The following is a 14,883-nucleotide window of genomic DNA, read 5'->3' as shown; positions in this document are numbered from 1 at the left end:
GTTGAATGTGAGTATTTAAAAAATTCTTTCTCTTAGATACTGGTCTATATTTTAAAAAGACGGACTTAACACAAATGATAGAGTTTAATAATCCATGTCTTAAAACCCCCTTGCTAATGATAAAACAATGTATGATTGAATCAAAACACGGTGCAATTAAAGACAGACACCTGATTCACTTTTAAATTATAATACACTTGATATTTACTTATGAATCACAGATTGAGATTCTTGATAGTTGACAAGGAAACCATCCAACAAAGGAACAAAGACTTCTCCAACATCAGTCACCACCATCATCTGAGGCTGGGCCAGATTACTCTTCACATTAAAGAAATGGAGAACTTTGTTATACGTGATAAAACCCACTCGAATTGCAGACATCTCTTCTTGCTCTTCCCTGTAAGGAAAAAAAAAAAGTTTTTGAGATGCTTTATAAATTTAGAATGAAAAGGAGGTTTCTAACTGAAATTCAGTAAGTGTGTCTTCTATAAAATACATAAAGACATGTTTAAAGTTTTTGTCTTACTTTCTGTTACCGGGTGTAAACAATACTAGTCATGGCAATAGGGGATAGGAGTTACTACAAAAATAAACTGATAAGGAAAAAAATCCTCAAAATTCTAGGTAAAAATCAAGTAAACACTTGTTCATATTTCTGTAACATATTTATTTTCAATCTATAGAAAACAATAATGCTTTTTTCATGAATAAGCTAGGCTTATTATATTCCTTATAAACAAGGCTCTCTCAAAAGTCACCAGAAGGTCAGAAGAACAAATGGAATATTTGAAGCAAGGGATGAGGAAGCCACACTCATATTACTAAGAGGACAGCTGCTTTTACTGAGAAAACACTTGCTCCTCTTCTCTGATTCTTTTCTTACACATCAGAGAATCTCAACAGAAAACAGGATAGATTTGGGGAACTATATAAACTTATAAACACATAGTATAAATATATAAAGTAAGTTACATTTATAAAATGACAGTGTAATTGTTATTAGGTGACCATTTATGATGGTCATGGCAAAGCACTTTTAAAAAGCTCCAAAGCTCCAAAACTTTAACAAAAAGTAGATTTTCTTTTTTAAGGAATTCCAAAATGAGGCCTTAGTATTCTAAGTGTAAAGGCATGAATGCTGTCATTCCAGTCTATAGTCTATAGTAAGTACATTCAGAATTTCATGGTCTGAACTTCAGTTTCATGCTTGCTGAGTGCATTGTACAGTCTATTTTTCTCTCCTCTAAAAGAAAACACCTAGATACTATTGATGCCCTTACTAATTTTCAATGGAGAATATTATGCAGTGCTCAATGGTTAAGGGAAAGACACAAAACATACATGCCACTTTCTTTGACCATTAGATGTCAGCATAATTTATTTTGATTAAAGGACAACTTTCTTGAAAAGGAACCTGGTTTGCCCAGCTTCTAAATTTTCTACATGGCCTAAAGAGTTACTCGAGTACAAGGGAGAGGAAAATGGAAGTATCTAGATGGAAGTATCTCAAGTTCAAATTGCTGATTCTGCTGCAGACTTACCAATTTCTTTGATATGTCAACAGAGTACAGGCTGATAAGGTACTGGCTCTGAACTGTGTTTTCTTCTCTATTTCCTTCACTAACTGAGGGTATTTGTTCTTCACTGGGCAGTTTAAATAGATTCTCATAATCCCTTCCAAAAGCACTTGGAAACTGTTTATATTCTGGACACTTGCAAAGCTTTCAGAAATGAGAATTCCCTATTCTTTCTAACTACACATACACAGACACTCACACACACCTCAATATCCTAAATGGTGCAACTTTATGCAACTAACCACTATGCTATACTGCATCCATGCTTGCCCCAACCCCCACCCGATTCATTTGAACCTTACTCTTCAAAACCAAGTGCAAATTCTTCCTCCTCTGTGAAATCTCCCCTGATGCTACCAATTAGAAGTCATTTCCTCTTCTAAACACCTATAAATCATTCTCATTGGGCTCTTAGCATAAGGTACCTTTTAGTAAACATTTCATGAATCCCTGACTACACGCTAATAAAGGGCAGGACCCAAAGCTTATGTTTTCTGTCCCCTGAGGGTCGAGTACAATGTGGGGAATTCGACATTTTATTGAGGATGATTATAATCATGGTGAAAAACTGGACTTGGGATGGCAAGTTAGAGCCCCAACTGATAACCCAATAGTATACATTTTTTCCCAACTCCAGTTTAGTGATGTCACCCTGATAGTTTAGAACCAGCCTGGCTAGAAGCACTGACACCATGGATTGACCTAACACTACAAGTCAAGGCTTTATTTATTTATTTATTTATTTTTTTGAGAGCTTTTTTTTTTTTTTTTTTTACCAGCACTCCACTAGTTAAGCTCCCATTTCCCAGTAAAACTTTTTATGACATTAGGTGAAAAATATCCCAGCAAATCACAAAGGGCTTTTATTCTCTTTTAATAGTTAATTTAGAATCAACTAAGGCAAAAGACACAAAAGAAAATCTACAGAGGAAAATCTAGATTACTATTTCCCATTGGATTTGGACATTTTCAAGTGACGGGAAAGGAGTATCCTGGGATTCACCGGGTTCACTTAAGATCGAAATTAATGTTTTTTAAAAGCATCTAATCAGAACATCCTACATTATTGCAAAATATTAGTCCTGGTCTCCATGGGAATTTTTTTTTTTAATTTGTTTGAGAAACAGAACTGTCCTAAAATTTTCTTCAACAGTATCACTGCCTTATTAAATCATATCCAGAAGAAAACTAATTTTCAGCCTCTCCTTTATATTAATTCTAGACAAGTTTTGTGAAGTTATAAGAGATTTCATAAAGACTAATACGTTGATGTTCTTTTTTTCAATGATTACTTCTCTCAATGCTTGCCCCATCATGGAATGAACCTGACACAGCAATACGGAAGACATTAGTAACTAGATGAACCAGAAAATTTTAAGATCTAGCATTGGGAACATTTTAGTTACAGCAGCATTAAAAACAGACAGACAAAAAAAAAAAAAGCCAAATTAACTAAAGAGTTTGAGCTGAATAACAGATGAAACATTTCAAATCTTTTCTTTCCTGTTCCAGAGAAGTCAGAAAAGTCTGGCGACCTTGAGAGGCCAAAGGTATAAATTCAAAGTTAAATAGTAAAGAATGAGGCCTTCCTTTTTCAAAAGATCACCTAATAGATTAACACACCCTAAAATGTTAATCAAGACTTCTGACTGTGCTTTTCAAAAAGCTGTTTGGCAAGTAGATCAAATTGATGACAATCTTACCATTAAAAAAACAAAGTTACACATATGCACAGCCCAAAATAAATTTCAGGGGATAAGAAACAACCAGATTTGTTTTAAAAGATAAAGGAGAAAAAGGTAATTGGCTTGAATAAAATCTTTAAAAAGAGAGATCGGAATAGTGGCAGAGAATAACCAACAGTATCCTTTTATTTTTTTTCTCCTATCTTTACAAAGTCACACATCTCTGCTCCAATGGGACATAAAGTTATAATGACACCAAAGGAAAGAGTGTGATTTCATAACTTATATCGAAGGCTATTAGCTTCATATCACCAGCGTTGATAAGGAACAAGGGACTGGTGAAGTAACTGTCTAGGATAATGGATTCATTTGAGAGAAGGAAAAGAGAGAAAGACCATTTCCAGAAATTAGAGTAGTTTTCTTTCATGCTAATCAAGTTCAAAATTCAGATTAAACCAGCCCCATGAGAGAGTTCTGTAATAAAATATATCATATTCAGTAGAAAATCCATACTTCTCAAGTTTCCTTAAGAATAGGGTAAGGGAAACTACAGTCGCAAACACATCTGCAGGCATCAGATGCCTTTCTTATGCCACCATCTTCAACTTGCTCCCAGCTCGTTCTTCATTTTATAATTTAGTTTGAAATTAACTCGGTGTTTTTTAAACATCCCCACTGCTTTCCCAAACCATCTTTGAAAATATTATGACTTCAGCTTCACAGATACAAACAAAACTACTCCTGGGAGGTCCAGAGTTCGTTTATCTGAGCCTCATATCTCCCAAAGCACCAGTCATACGTGCAAAGAATATAGAGGGGTGGGGACCCAAAGATTCATGGAGCTCTAAGGGCTGAAGCCAACATCCCACCCTCCAGAAAAACATCCTTTTCAGAACAACGATTGCTGATGTTCAGGGAGGGGATGGGACACGTAGGGACTAAGTTACAGACAACATTTCCCAGCCTGTTCATATTTCCTCGCATGAGGGATGGCATTCTCCCTGCCCATGAATCTCCTTACTAGATGTTATTCCTCATCCTAAACAACTAGCTTTTATAATAAGATAATTTTAAAATAGCCATGTTTGATATTAGTTTTAATATTAGTAATAAGACAGAAAAATAAAAGGATAGTGCTAGTTATTCCCTGCTAGTTTCTAAGTATCTCTCTTAAAAGCTTTTATTCAAGCCATGATACATTTTTTCCTCTTTATCTTTCAAAACAAATCTGGTTGTTTTTTCTCCCCTGAAATTTGTTTTGGGCTGTGCATGTGTGTAACTCTATATTTCTTATGGTAAGATTGCCATCAGTTTGATTTACTTCTTTGTATTAAAGCAGGTAATATGCCAAACAGCCTTTTTAAAACACGGTCTGAAGTCTTGACTAAGGTCGAGGGTATGTTCATCTGTTAGCTATTAGAATTAGTTTCCCACCTTTCCTTGCTGCCCTCTTGCAATGGCAAGGAATGTGGTGCATCTCAGGCTGTTAACTTACAGGACACAGAGGCAGTAAAGCTGCAAATGGGTTGGACAGCTTATCATAAGGGCAAAAGGAAACTGCTTAAAAATCTACCATCTCTGCCATAAGACAACAGTTCAGTTTCCTGTCATCCCTTCGAACTCTGCCATGCTCAGCAACTACTAGTTTCCACTGGAAAATCAATGCTTTGAAAAGTGAATAACACCTCCAAAGTCTTTTCCATCACACTGTTGGGATTCTTCTCATAATTTATAATGTACTTTGAATGTTTTTTACCATAGCATTTTTTTTTTACCAGTCTGTTTCCTTTGCTTTGTACAAAAGATCACTCTAACTTTCTAAGGACTCAAAACAATGGTGCTGTTTGATTTATGACTAATTACCCAATGTCCTCATTAGCAAAAAATATCAATTGGTCATTCAGCACTTATCTTCCGGCCAATAAATTAATGAGGCAATAATGTATAAGTTGTAAAAAGAATGACAGTTCCCTTACTTTGGAAGTTTTTCCAGCATGGTCTTCAGTTCTTCACATATGAGCTTGACAAGTCCATTCTTTATGTTACTATATGAAACATCAATCATGAAGATAAAGGCTGGTGGATTGGGAGGCTTATTCTTCTATAGGAAAGCAAACACATCACATAAATAGATATAAAGTAAATACATTGCATAATCAAATGTCAATACTCATCAGAAATTCTTGAAAGTTATCAGATGTTTCATTTAATATTTAGGATATAGCATCTGTGGAATTAAATCATTTTTCCAGAATATCTAGAGCATCTGGTTTCAGATGCTATTAAAAAGATAAAAGAAGTTGTTTATTTTTCAGGGTATGACTTGGGTCAGTATTGAATTAGACACTATTATGACATCTAGCACAGAAGGTTCACTTTTGCAAAGCTTTATTATTACAGTTGCTGAAGGGAAAGTACAGAATTATGGCCAGACTTGCTTGTAACTCTCTGCCTTACAGGTCGAAATATGTTTGGCACACTAACAAATTATGCTAAAAAAGAGTACACATAATAGTGTTTGTTTTTGAAACTGTAATAAAACTTCATTAACTTGGATGTCACTATTTTAGACTCTCTTCTTCTATCAGCTCTTTCCATTTTAAAGATATGAAATTGTTTAGGAAAATATAACTGTATGCTTTTAAAAACTGTACTATATTTTTAAGCACTGACCTAGTTTTTTACATATTTGTGGTAACATAGAATGTTAGGCCTTTTATCTGTTTAAAACAATCACTGTGACATAAAGCAGCTGCTATGAAAATGTTTTTTAGTTGCTGCTCCCTTTACTGGCTGGTGTTCAAACAGCTTTTAGGAAGTGATCCTTCAGTTGCATCTTACAAAATATTTAGAAAAGAGAGCCACAGGCAAACAACTCTAGTGACCTACACTACAGAATAAAGAATTTAGACCAACTTAATTTTTAACTTTATAATAAATAAACAAAAATGTTCTAAAATTGTATTGTAATTATTTTAAAATTAGACAACAATGTCTGTAAATTATCTTACTGATTTATTCTATATCCACTACAAGGCTAGATATAACTTTTTAAAACAAAATCCTTCATTTTAAATAAAAACAAATTATAGGACTTAAAAATCATCATCCTGAAAACTTTTACCAAAATCAGACCAACAAAGAAATGAAGGAACTCTGCTGTCTATGTGAATAATTTTTATTGCAAATCATTCCTGATTCACACCTACTTTAATTCACAGCATAGACTTATGCTGATTTATATCAGCATATATAACGGATGAAAATAACAGCCATTTCCATTAGTTAAACCAAAACCTCTTTGTGACAAACCCAAGTGTGCTGTACCATTCTTGTAATCTCTTCTATCAGCATTACCAATTCCTCATGGAATATTTTCCATATCTCCAATTTGCACATTTCTACAGAAATGCTTCACTATAACTGGTTTTTGAAATATTCAAAATTAGTTCATCATTCCTCTAAATCACATTCTCTTCCCATTTCTCTATATGGGAATAACATCACTATATGCCAACTCAAGGCTTGAAAGTGTGAAATTAGATTTGGCTGTTCCTTTTCCTTCAATAACTGAGTCCCATTGTTTTCAGTTTCAGAATGATTCTTTAACGATGTTTTGGCCCATCCCTACTCATAACCATCTGAAAGCTTGTCATCTTGCGCCTAGGTAACTGTCAGGGCTTTATCATTAGCTTTCTTAATCTATTACCCTACCCATTCAATCCAGCTGGCTTTGTCCAGCCAAGCTTAACATGTATGTACTCTATAAAATGCTGGTTTTCCATGCCAACTTACTAAAACTGCTCTCTTTAAGGTCACTGAACCATCCAGACTGCAAACTACAGTGACTTGAAATAAAAATCCAGCTCTCATCCTAGATCTCTTCTATCTCTTTGCAACTTTAGGCACACCAGACCACTTTGGCTCTCTTAGCTGCCAGGACACTGGAACATCATTTCCTCTCCCAGTTCTCTAACTGTTGCTTCTGTTTTTCATTTTCTCATCTTTACCCAACTTCTCTCCTCCCACCCACGTCCATCACAGAAATCTTGTTCATTTGCTCAGTTTTAACCAGCACCTCTATATAGGCAACTCTTCAAATTCTCTCTCATCGTGATTCCCTTTGAGCTCAAGACCAGCATTCCAATTAACTACACATCCATATAAAAGTTCTGCCAGCACTGTAGACTCAAAATTTTAGAGATTATGACAACATTTCTCCCACTATACTGGTCTTTCCTATAAGAAACTTATAAAAAAACACAATAAGCTAAAATAACCTGGGCTTGAAATCTCTCTGTCTCCATGGACTTGTCCACCTCATTTAGCATCCACAACCAGTTAATTGTGAAGGCCCATGTGGCTCTTTTAGTTCCAGTAGCCAAATTTAGATCCTCAATTTCTCTCTTTTTCTATTATTTTTAATTGTGGCAAAGAAAACATAAAAATTGCCATCTTAACCATTTCAAGTGTACAGTTCAGTGGCATTAAGTACACTCACATTGCTGTGCAACCATTACCACCATCCATCACAGAATGCTTTTCAGCTTGCAAAACTGAAACTGTACCCATTAAACAACCTCTGTTTCCTTTCTGCAGCACCTGGCAATCACCATCCCATGTTCTATCTCTAGGAATTTGACTACTCTACATACCTCATATAGAATCATTCCATATTTATCCTTCTTGTGGCTGGCTTATTTTACTTAGTATAACATCCTCAACATTCATCCATGTTGTAGCATGGGTCAGACTTTCCTTCCTTTTTGAGGCTGAATAATATTCCATTATACGTATATACCACATTTTGCTTATGCATTCTTCTGTCGATAGACACCTGGTTGCTTCCTCCTTTTTGGCTATTGTGAATACTGCTACTATGAACATGGATATACAAATATCTTTTTGAGACTCTGCTTTCAATTATTTTGGGTATATACCCAGAAGTGAAACTGCTAGGTCATATGGTAATTCATTTTTTTTTTTTTTTTTTTTTTCCCAGATGGAGTCTTGCACTGTCACCCGGGCTGGAGTGCAGTGGTGCGATCTCGGCTCATTACAACCTCTACCTCCCGGGTTCAAGCGATTCTCCTGCCTCAGCATCCCAAGTAGCTAGGATTACAGGTGCCCATCACTATGCCTAGGTAATTTTTGTATGTGTATGTGTGTATTTTTAGTAGAGATGGGGTTTCACTATGTTGGCCAGGCTGGTCTGAAACTCCTGACCTCGTGATCTTCCCGTCTTGGCCTCCCAAAATGCTGGGATTACAGACATGAGCCACTGTGCCCAGCCAGTAATTCTATTTTTAATTTTTTTGGGGAATTACCATACTACCCTCATTTTCTCTTAGTTGGACGACTACATTAATTTCTAATGCACCCTTGCCTCTAATATCTCCTCTCATTATACAGACTGCTGTCAGAATAAACTGTCTGAGGCTCAATACAGATCACAAATGCTACCTTCTCTGAGAACAGGAAGTTTACTGAGTCCTCAGAGCCTAGCACAGAGCATGGCACCACAAAGAGTGCTCATCAACTGTTGACTGAGTTAATGGATGAATGAATGGAACAACTCCACCTTCACCTTTAATTGTTCTTATGGCCTATTGAATTAATGTAAGTTCTTCAATGGCCTGACATTCAAGACCTACCATGACACTCATTTAACAAACATGTATAAAAACCTAAGAAATCAAAGATACGATGCTGGACCCGGGGGAAAATAAAAAGATAGACTGTGTGTCTCAAAACAACGTCCCAGCTTTACTTCCCATTATTCCCAATACGCTTTCTCCCAACAATTTAAGTGGCTGACATTTCCAAAATATCTCCTGTCCAGAAGTCACAAACTAGTGGGCTTAAGCCAAGAATTTGGCTGGAAAGTGTTTTGCTTGGCACAGTGTTTCAAAATATATTTGAATTTGAATGTGTTTTGAGGGAAGGGGGAATATACTCTGTAATTATCCCGGTCCACGTCACTTCATCTACAATGTCTGCCTAGCCCCTAAAGAAATCTGAGTAAATTGTCAATATGTTTGTGAAATTGTTTCTGCTCACTGTTCTAGTTACCGTGTCCAGGCTCATAGTTTAAGCAGCTCAAATGTTACTTCCTCTATGAAGCCTTCCCAATCCTGTTTTCTTATGGCACTATGATTGTTCTATTCTTACAGCATTTATCATATTTGAGTTTATATGAAAATTATTTACATTTCTTATCAGGTCTATACATTGTAAGTACCTTGAGAGCAGGTTTATCATCCTGCTAATTTTGTTATGCCTTACGGCACACAGACAAGTACCTTAGACATGTTAGGCATCTGGTAATGTCAAAGTGAATTAAGTGAAGAAACTACATTTTTGTTCAGGAGAAAAAAAAAAAGCTGACTTGGAAGGAGACTTCACATTTCAAGTACACTTTCCATGTAGCTATATTCCATAAACTTATTAATGACGAACTCTCAGTCATATGACAAAGCTGAGGCCTTTTTTTTTCCAAGGCAATTCCAGGATGATTGTGTTAATACTTGCTCACGTATACACAATGTACTGATTAGAAAATAGGGCTTCTGTGGTCACACAGATACGGTTTTCAGTCTGGCTCCACTACTTTCTGGATGTATGGCCTGAAGCTGGCACTTACGCAGTCTCTAAGCCCAAGTTTCCTCAAATAATGATGGTACGCACCACATGCGTTCACCGTGAGGACTAAATGATACGATACATAGAAGGAATTTAGCCTACAGCTTGACACATGGTAAATGTTCAATAAATGTTAATTTTACTATCTAAAATCAACATTAAGATGAGCCAAGATGAATAGGAAAATGTGATTTTGTAATTCCTCTTTCCAAGTGCATGGTGTAAAAAATACACGTACAAATTAAATAAGCTTTTTCATTGTCTGAATAGCTAAGCCAACTCATCATTATACTTCATTTACATTTTAAATTATAATTAAATTTGAAGATGTTTACAGCATATTTATTATGAACTCTACTTGGAATAATAAAAGGAAGATTATGCTTACGAAAAGTTCTTCAAAATGTACAATTTTTATTTGGTTCCTTGCCTGGCTGGGAGAGATTTCCCATCAATTAGACTTCTGGAATATTTCCAGATAACAGAGTTTGAAGATACTAAGACTTTTGTTCCCAGAAACAGATTTGACTCTCTGCCTAAGTTTCTACTAAAAAAGCATATAATCAAGATCATGTCGCTTTTTTGGCAGAGAACTAGAAACTGAGAGCAGGGTTAGATTTATACTATGGTTGCAAAGATCAGCGAATAAATTTTCCATCATTAGTTACAATGGCTTTCTTACATTTAATTAAAACATTAAATGTTTGTGTGTTGCCCAATGGTTCTCCTTCAGTTAACAGCAATTAGGAACACATAAACTGTCCAAAAGTCACTGTATTTTAGGACATGCTTCTTGCCTAAAATAAAGCATCTGTAGCAAAAATATTCCTAAATTTCCCCAAGTATGTTCAGATGTTGCAACATCTTAAACTAATAATGCATTACATTTTAACAACTAGTTCTGTGTAATATATTGCAAAATAATCATATGAAGCAGTAAAATCAATGCAATAAGTTATGTTAATGGAAAAAATTTTTAAGGCCCAGTCAATTGAAAAAAATTCTAGTTAGGAAAAATGTTCATTATCATCTATTCTCAATATGTGACTGCTCCCCCGCAGACATCTATGAAAGAAATCTGTGGGTCAGAAGCTGTTTTCTGGGAATTGGGCATTAGTAGGCACTCATTTTTAGAAGAGAAAATAAGAAAATAAGTTAGAATGACCCTGTTTCTTCAAGTCCACACATGGTGCTTCAGATATGTGCTGAAATCCGAACGATACCCAAGAAGATGTGATTTTCAAATCAGTGAAGAATTTTAAAGCCCTGCAAGGTACCCATAATGGTGTCATTGTGATACTGGACAAGGGAAATGGCTAGTCCTGGGAATAGTAATACCCGCAAATTCATTCTTTTATTCATTCCACGTACACTGATCAACTCCTATCCTGTGGCAGATAGTGTGGTAAATGTCATAAAGATGACTAGGATATCAGAATCTATGAAGATGGCAGACATGTAAGAAGATTTAAATTCCATGGGGATAAATGCTAAAATAGAGATATAGACCAAATTCCATGAAAAAACAGAACCTATAGTAAATAATTACCATGATAAAGACAGAGAAAGTTGCATATGCATACACACAATAAAATTTCAGCCAGGCATTACAGAAAAGAGAGGGGTTTGCCAGTTGGGGTATGTATAGATGTGACAGGAGAATGGAAAGATATTCTGGTCAAATGAACATCTGGTATAAAGGCATGGAATTGTCCAAGGGGCTGAGTTCAGAGTACACTGTGCAAAGTTTTGTATAACTGAAGATACAGCTGAGGTGATAGTTTGGGGGGCAATGCTTAACGGCCTTATAAAGAAAGCTAAATCTTTTTAAATTTAATTTTTTAGAAAAGAAATAACCAATAGAGGTTTATGGGAGGCAGTGAGTGTGGGGGCGTGTCTTACAGTCACATTATAGAGCAGAAAAATCAAAGGCGAGGATCTCAGCCTGCTGAGATAGACAGTGTAAGGGGGATTCTGAGAGCCCAAACCATTGTGGTAGCAACGGGAGTGAAGGGAGGTACAGAAACACGTCAATAGTCCTACTAACAAGTTTGGTTGAGCTCTTCTCTTGGATGGGAAGTTTTCTGAGACTCTTTACAGAATAAGGGAGGCAGAGGCACCGTATGGAACTATTGCATTAAGAACCAGCTGTATTCTGTCTGGCAGGGAAGATAAATTATTATTTTCTATTTCTGACACCACATTTCAGTTTTTAAAAATAATCCCTCCAGTAGATGGTTTGGCAGATGAATCATGTTAACAACCTAGAAGATGGGATCTGTGTCTTATGCATTTCTACCACTCCACGGTACCACCAAAATGCTTTGTTTGCGAAGCAAGAGTCAGTTCTTTACATATGAAAGTTATTCACTTGAATTTAACATCAATGTATAAACACTTGAAGTTCTGGGAACACTTACTCTGCAATAATCCAAAGTGGCAACATATTCATAAGATCCTAGAGATAACTCTGGTTTCTCATAGTGGTCCAGTCTTCTTCCAATGTGGTCCAGATGTTGGAAATAGAATGGTGGAACTAATAAAAACAAAATAGGAAAGAAAATATTTTGTTTTCATAAACAGACAATTTAGTAAGTTCTCAAAATTTATTATGGGAGGAAAGGAGTTAGCATCAGGAAAAATGTATTTTAAAGCTGGAATGTAGCATATCGTAAATACCTACTATTTTAAAAATATGTCTTGGAAAAGAGGAGGGTTCCTCTTCTATAAGTTATTGATGATAAAGAACGTTTATGATTTAGACCATCCTAGAGAAACAGGGTATAAAAGTATTGGTGTTTCTAAGTTGTCACAACCCAAATTCAATTGTCCCCATTTTATTACCTCTTTTAAAAAGAATTCTGACTTTTCTATTTGAATTTTTAATATACCTAACAGAAATAAACATTCGTTATTTGAACCATACTATGAACTACAATATTTATTATGCTTTAATTAAGAGACGCCTTCACCCATGTGGAGCTTGCATGGTAATCTTTAATGTTTGGGCTTAAGAGTGGAGAGGATTACTGTATTAGGGAAAGACTACACCACTAAGATCTCAGCTAAGGAACTTTAATTTGATTCAAATGTCTAAGAAGGTTAGTTCTGGCAAAGATCTGGAAGTCATCCAATAGCACGGGAACACTTATGAGTCACACACTGAACACTTGGACAAATATGGCCTGGTATCTCTGTAAAAACGAACTCCTGTTGCCTTGAGATTAATAGGGCTGGCTACTAAACCACTGCCAATAAAAGTATTCAGAAAAACTACCAATGCTCTGGTTTTAAGCTTTTTGTAAAGAACAACATTACCATTGTAAAAACTGTACAAATAATGCATCTCGTTTTTAAACCAACAATTCGGCATTATTTATTTTTAGCTGTGAAACTGACATAAGAATAACAAGACTGTTTTCTGAGGTTGTTCTTTTTAAAAAAAAAAAAAACCACTGAAGCTTGATTTTTCTACGTTGTTACTGTATCATGGCCATTTCTTTTAAAGTAAGTTTTATAAGGTTCTTATGCACATATGGATCTCTGAATTTGGAAGATTCAACTTCTTGAAAAGATTACAGAAGTAGAAACTGACAGGCTCAGCTGAGCTAAGTAAGCTTTGAGGGTCTTCAATTGCTATTTTGCTACATTTAGATGAGATGGAGGATGCTGCCTTGACTATCTTAGAATGCATAGTACAGTAGTTTCCACATAGTATAACATACAATTCATTCTCATCTACACACAGAAATGTAATATGTGAAATGTTTTCCTTTTAAATTTTCTTTTATATTCATTAGCATTTAATATTGTCTATCATCTTTTATAAGCCAACTTTCAAGTCATACCATAAATCATGCACTACCCTTTGGCCCCTGTCTTCCTGCATGTCTCTGACCACACATACTCCCCACTGGGCAATCTCTGGACACTTTGCAAGGAAATAAGAGTGGAACCACGAAAGCAAGCCTGCTGGGTCCTTTCTAACTCCAACAAACCTCTGTCTTTGTTAAACCTAAATGAAGAAGATAGGTGTCAGCATACATCTATGGGAGTCCGGCTTCCTTATAGGGACAAATATTTAAGCCTAGTATGAATAATTCTATTGGAAAATAAACATGGCAGCTTCCTAGGAATGGATACCTGAGGGAACATAATCTGCTGTGTTGAGACACAAGAATTCTGAGTCGTTTTTCTCTTCCTGGAAGTGGCTGGGCCTTTTAAGGCCCTGAGCCGACACTTTGGGTAGGAGGCCAAAGAGTCACAGCAAACTGAAGATCCTTGCTGCTCTTCATGGTGGGTATGATTTTGGTCACCTTTCTAAGAAAGCTGGGGGCTTGGGTGAAGACATCTGAGGAGCTGGTGGGCTCGCTGGAGGACTCTGTCCAAATGCTTTGGGAGAAGCCTCTGTCCCTTCTCAGGATTTTTTCCTCTAAAACTAAAGCACAGAGAAATGAATTGTCACAGGGTTCCTGAAATCCAGGTCCCAAGACTGAATGATAGCCATGAATTTGGATGCAGATTTCATCCAGGTTGAGAGAGGAAACAAGATCTTCCTTAGAAAGAGAAGTAAGGGTAGAGAACTAACAGAATCTGGTCTCAATGGGATATCCAATTTGCACTGAGTGGAAGCCACAGTTAATGCAAGGAGAGAGACGTACCAAGAGGCTTAGGCCATAGTCTGGGATGAGTCTAGAAGCCAATGATTCAACTCCACAGCAACGTGAATTTAAGAACTGACCAAAGGTCTGCATGAGAAGCACTTGCAAGGCCAGTCTCTGGCACCCTAAGTTGGGTAAAGTCGTGGACTGTGTGTGTGCGAGATAAGAGGGCAGGGAAACAAGAAGGCAAGCAGCACTCTCCCACCAGAGAATGCTCACAGCCAAGATGCCATGAATGCAATGATGTAGGAGGAATACTGTCCCCAGCTCAGTTGGCATTAGGGAGTAGCCAGCACCCATGGGTAGAACCATGTG

The 14,883-nt window shown here is 36.4% G+C and overlaps 1 protein-coding gene across 4 annotated transcripts in view; it reads right to left on the bottom strand.

Annotated features, from left to right (window-relative positions):
• SEC24D (SEC24 homolog D, COPII coat complex component) overlaps positions 1–14,883 on the bottom strand; it is a 113,058-nt gene that overhangs the window by 30,181 nt on the left and 67,994 nt on the right. For all 4 annotated transcript variants that reach the window (XM_050792335.1, XM_050792337.1, XM_050792338.1 and 1 more), the window contains exons 10-12: positions 12,328–12,443; positions 5,242–5,366; positions 209–400 (exon numbers count right to left, since the gene is read on the bottom strand). In XM_050792335.1, coding sequence (XP_050648292.1) covers positions 209–400; positions 5,242–5,366; positions 12,328–12,443 — 433 coding nt within the window. The remainder of the gene's footprint in view (positions 1–208; positions 401–5,241; positions 5,367–12,327; positions 12,444–14,883) is intronic.

This window comes from Macaca thibetana, chromosome 5, assembly GCF_024542745.1.
Source record: "Macaca thibetana thibetana isolate TM-01 chromosome 5, ASM2454274v1, whole genome shotgun sequence".
Lineage (NCBI taxonomy): Eukaryota > Metazoa > Chordata > Mammalia > Primates > Cercopithecidae > Macaca > Macaca thibetana.
The sequence above is the reverse complement of the archived record's forward strand: the minus strand, read 5'-3'. Positions and strand labels throughout refer to the sequence as shown.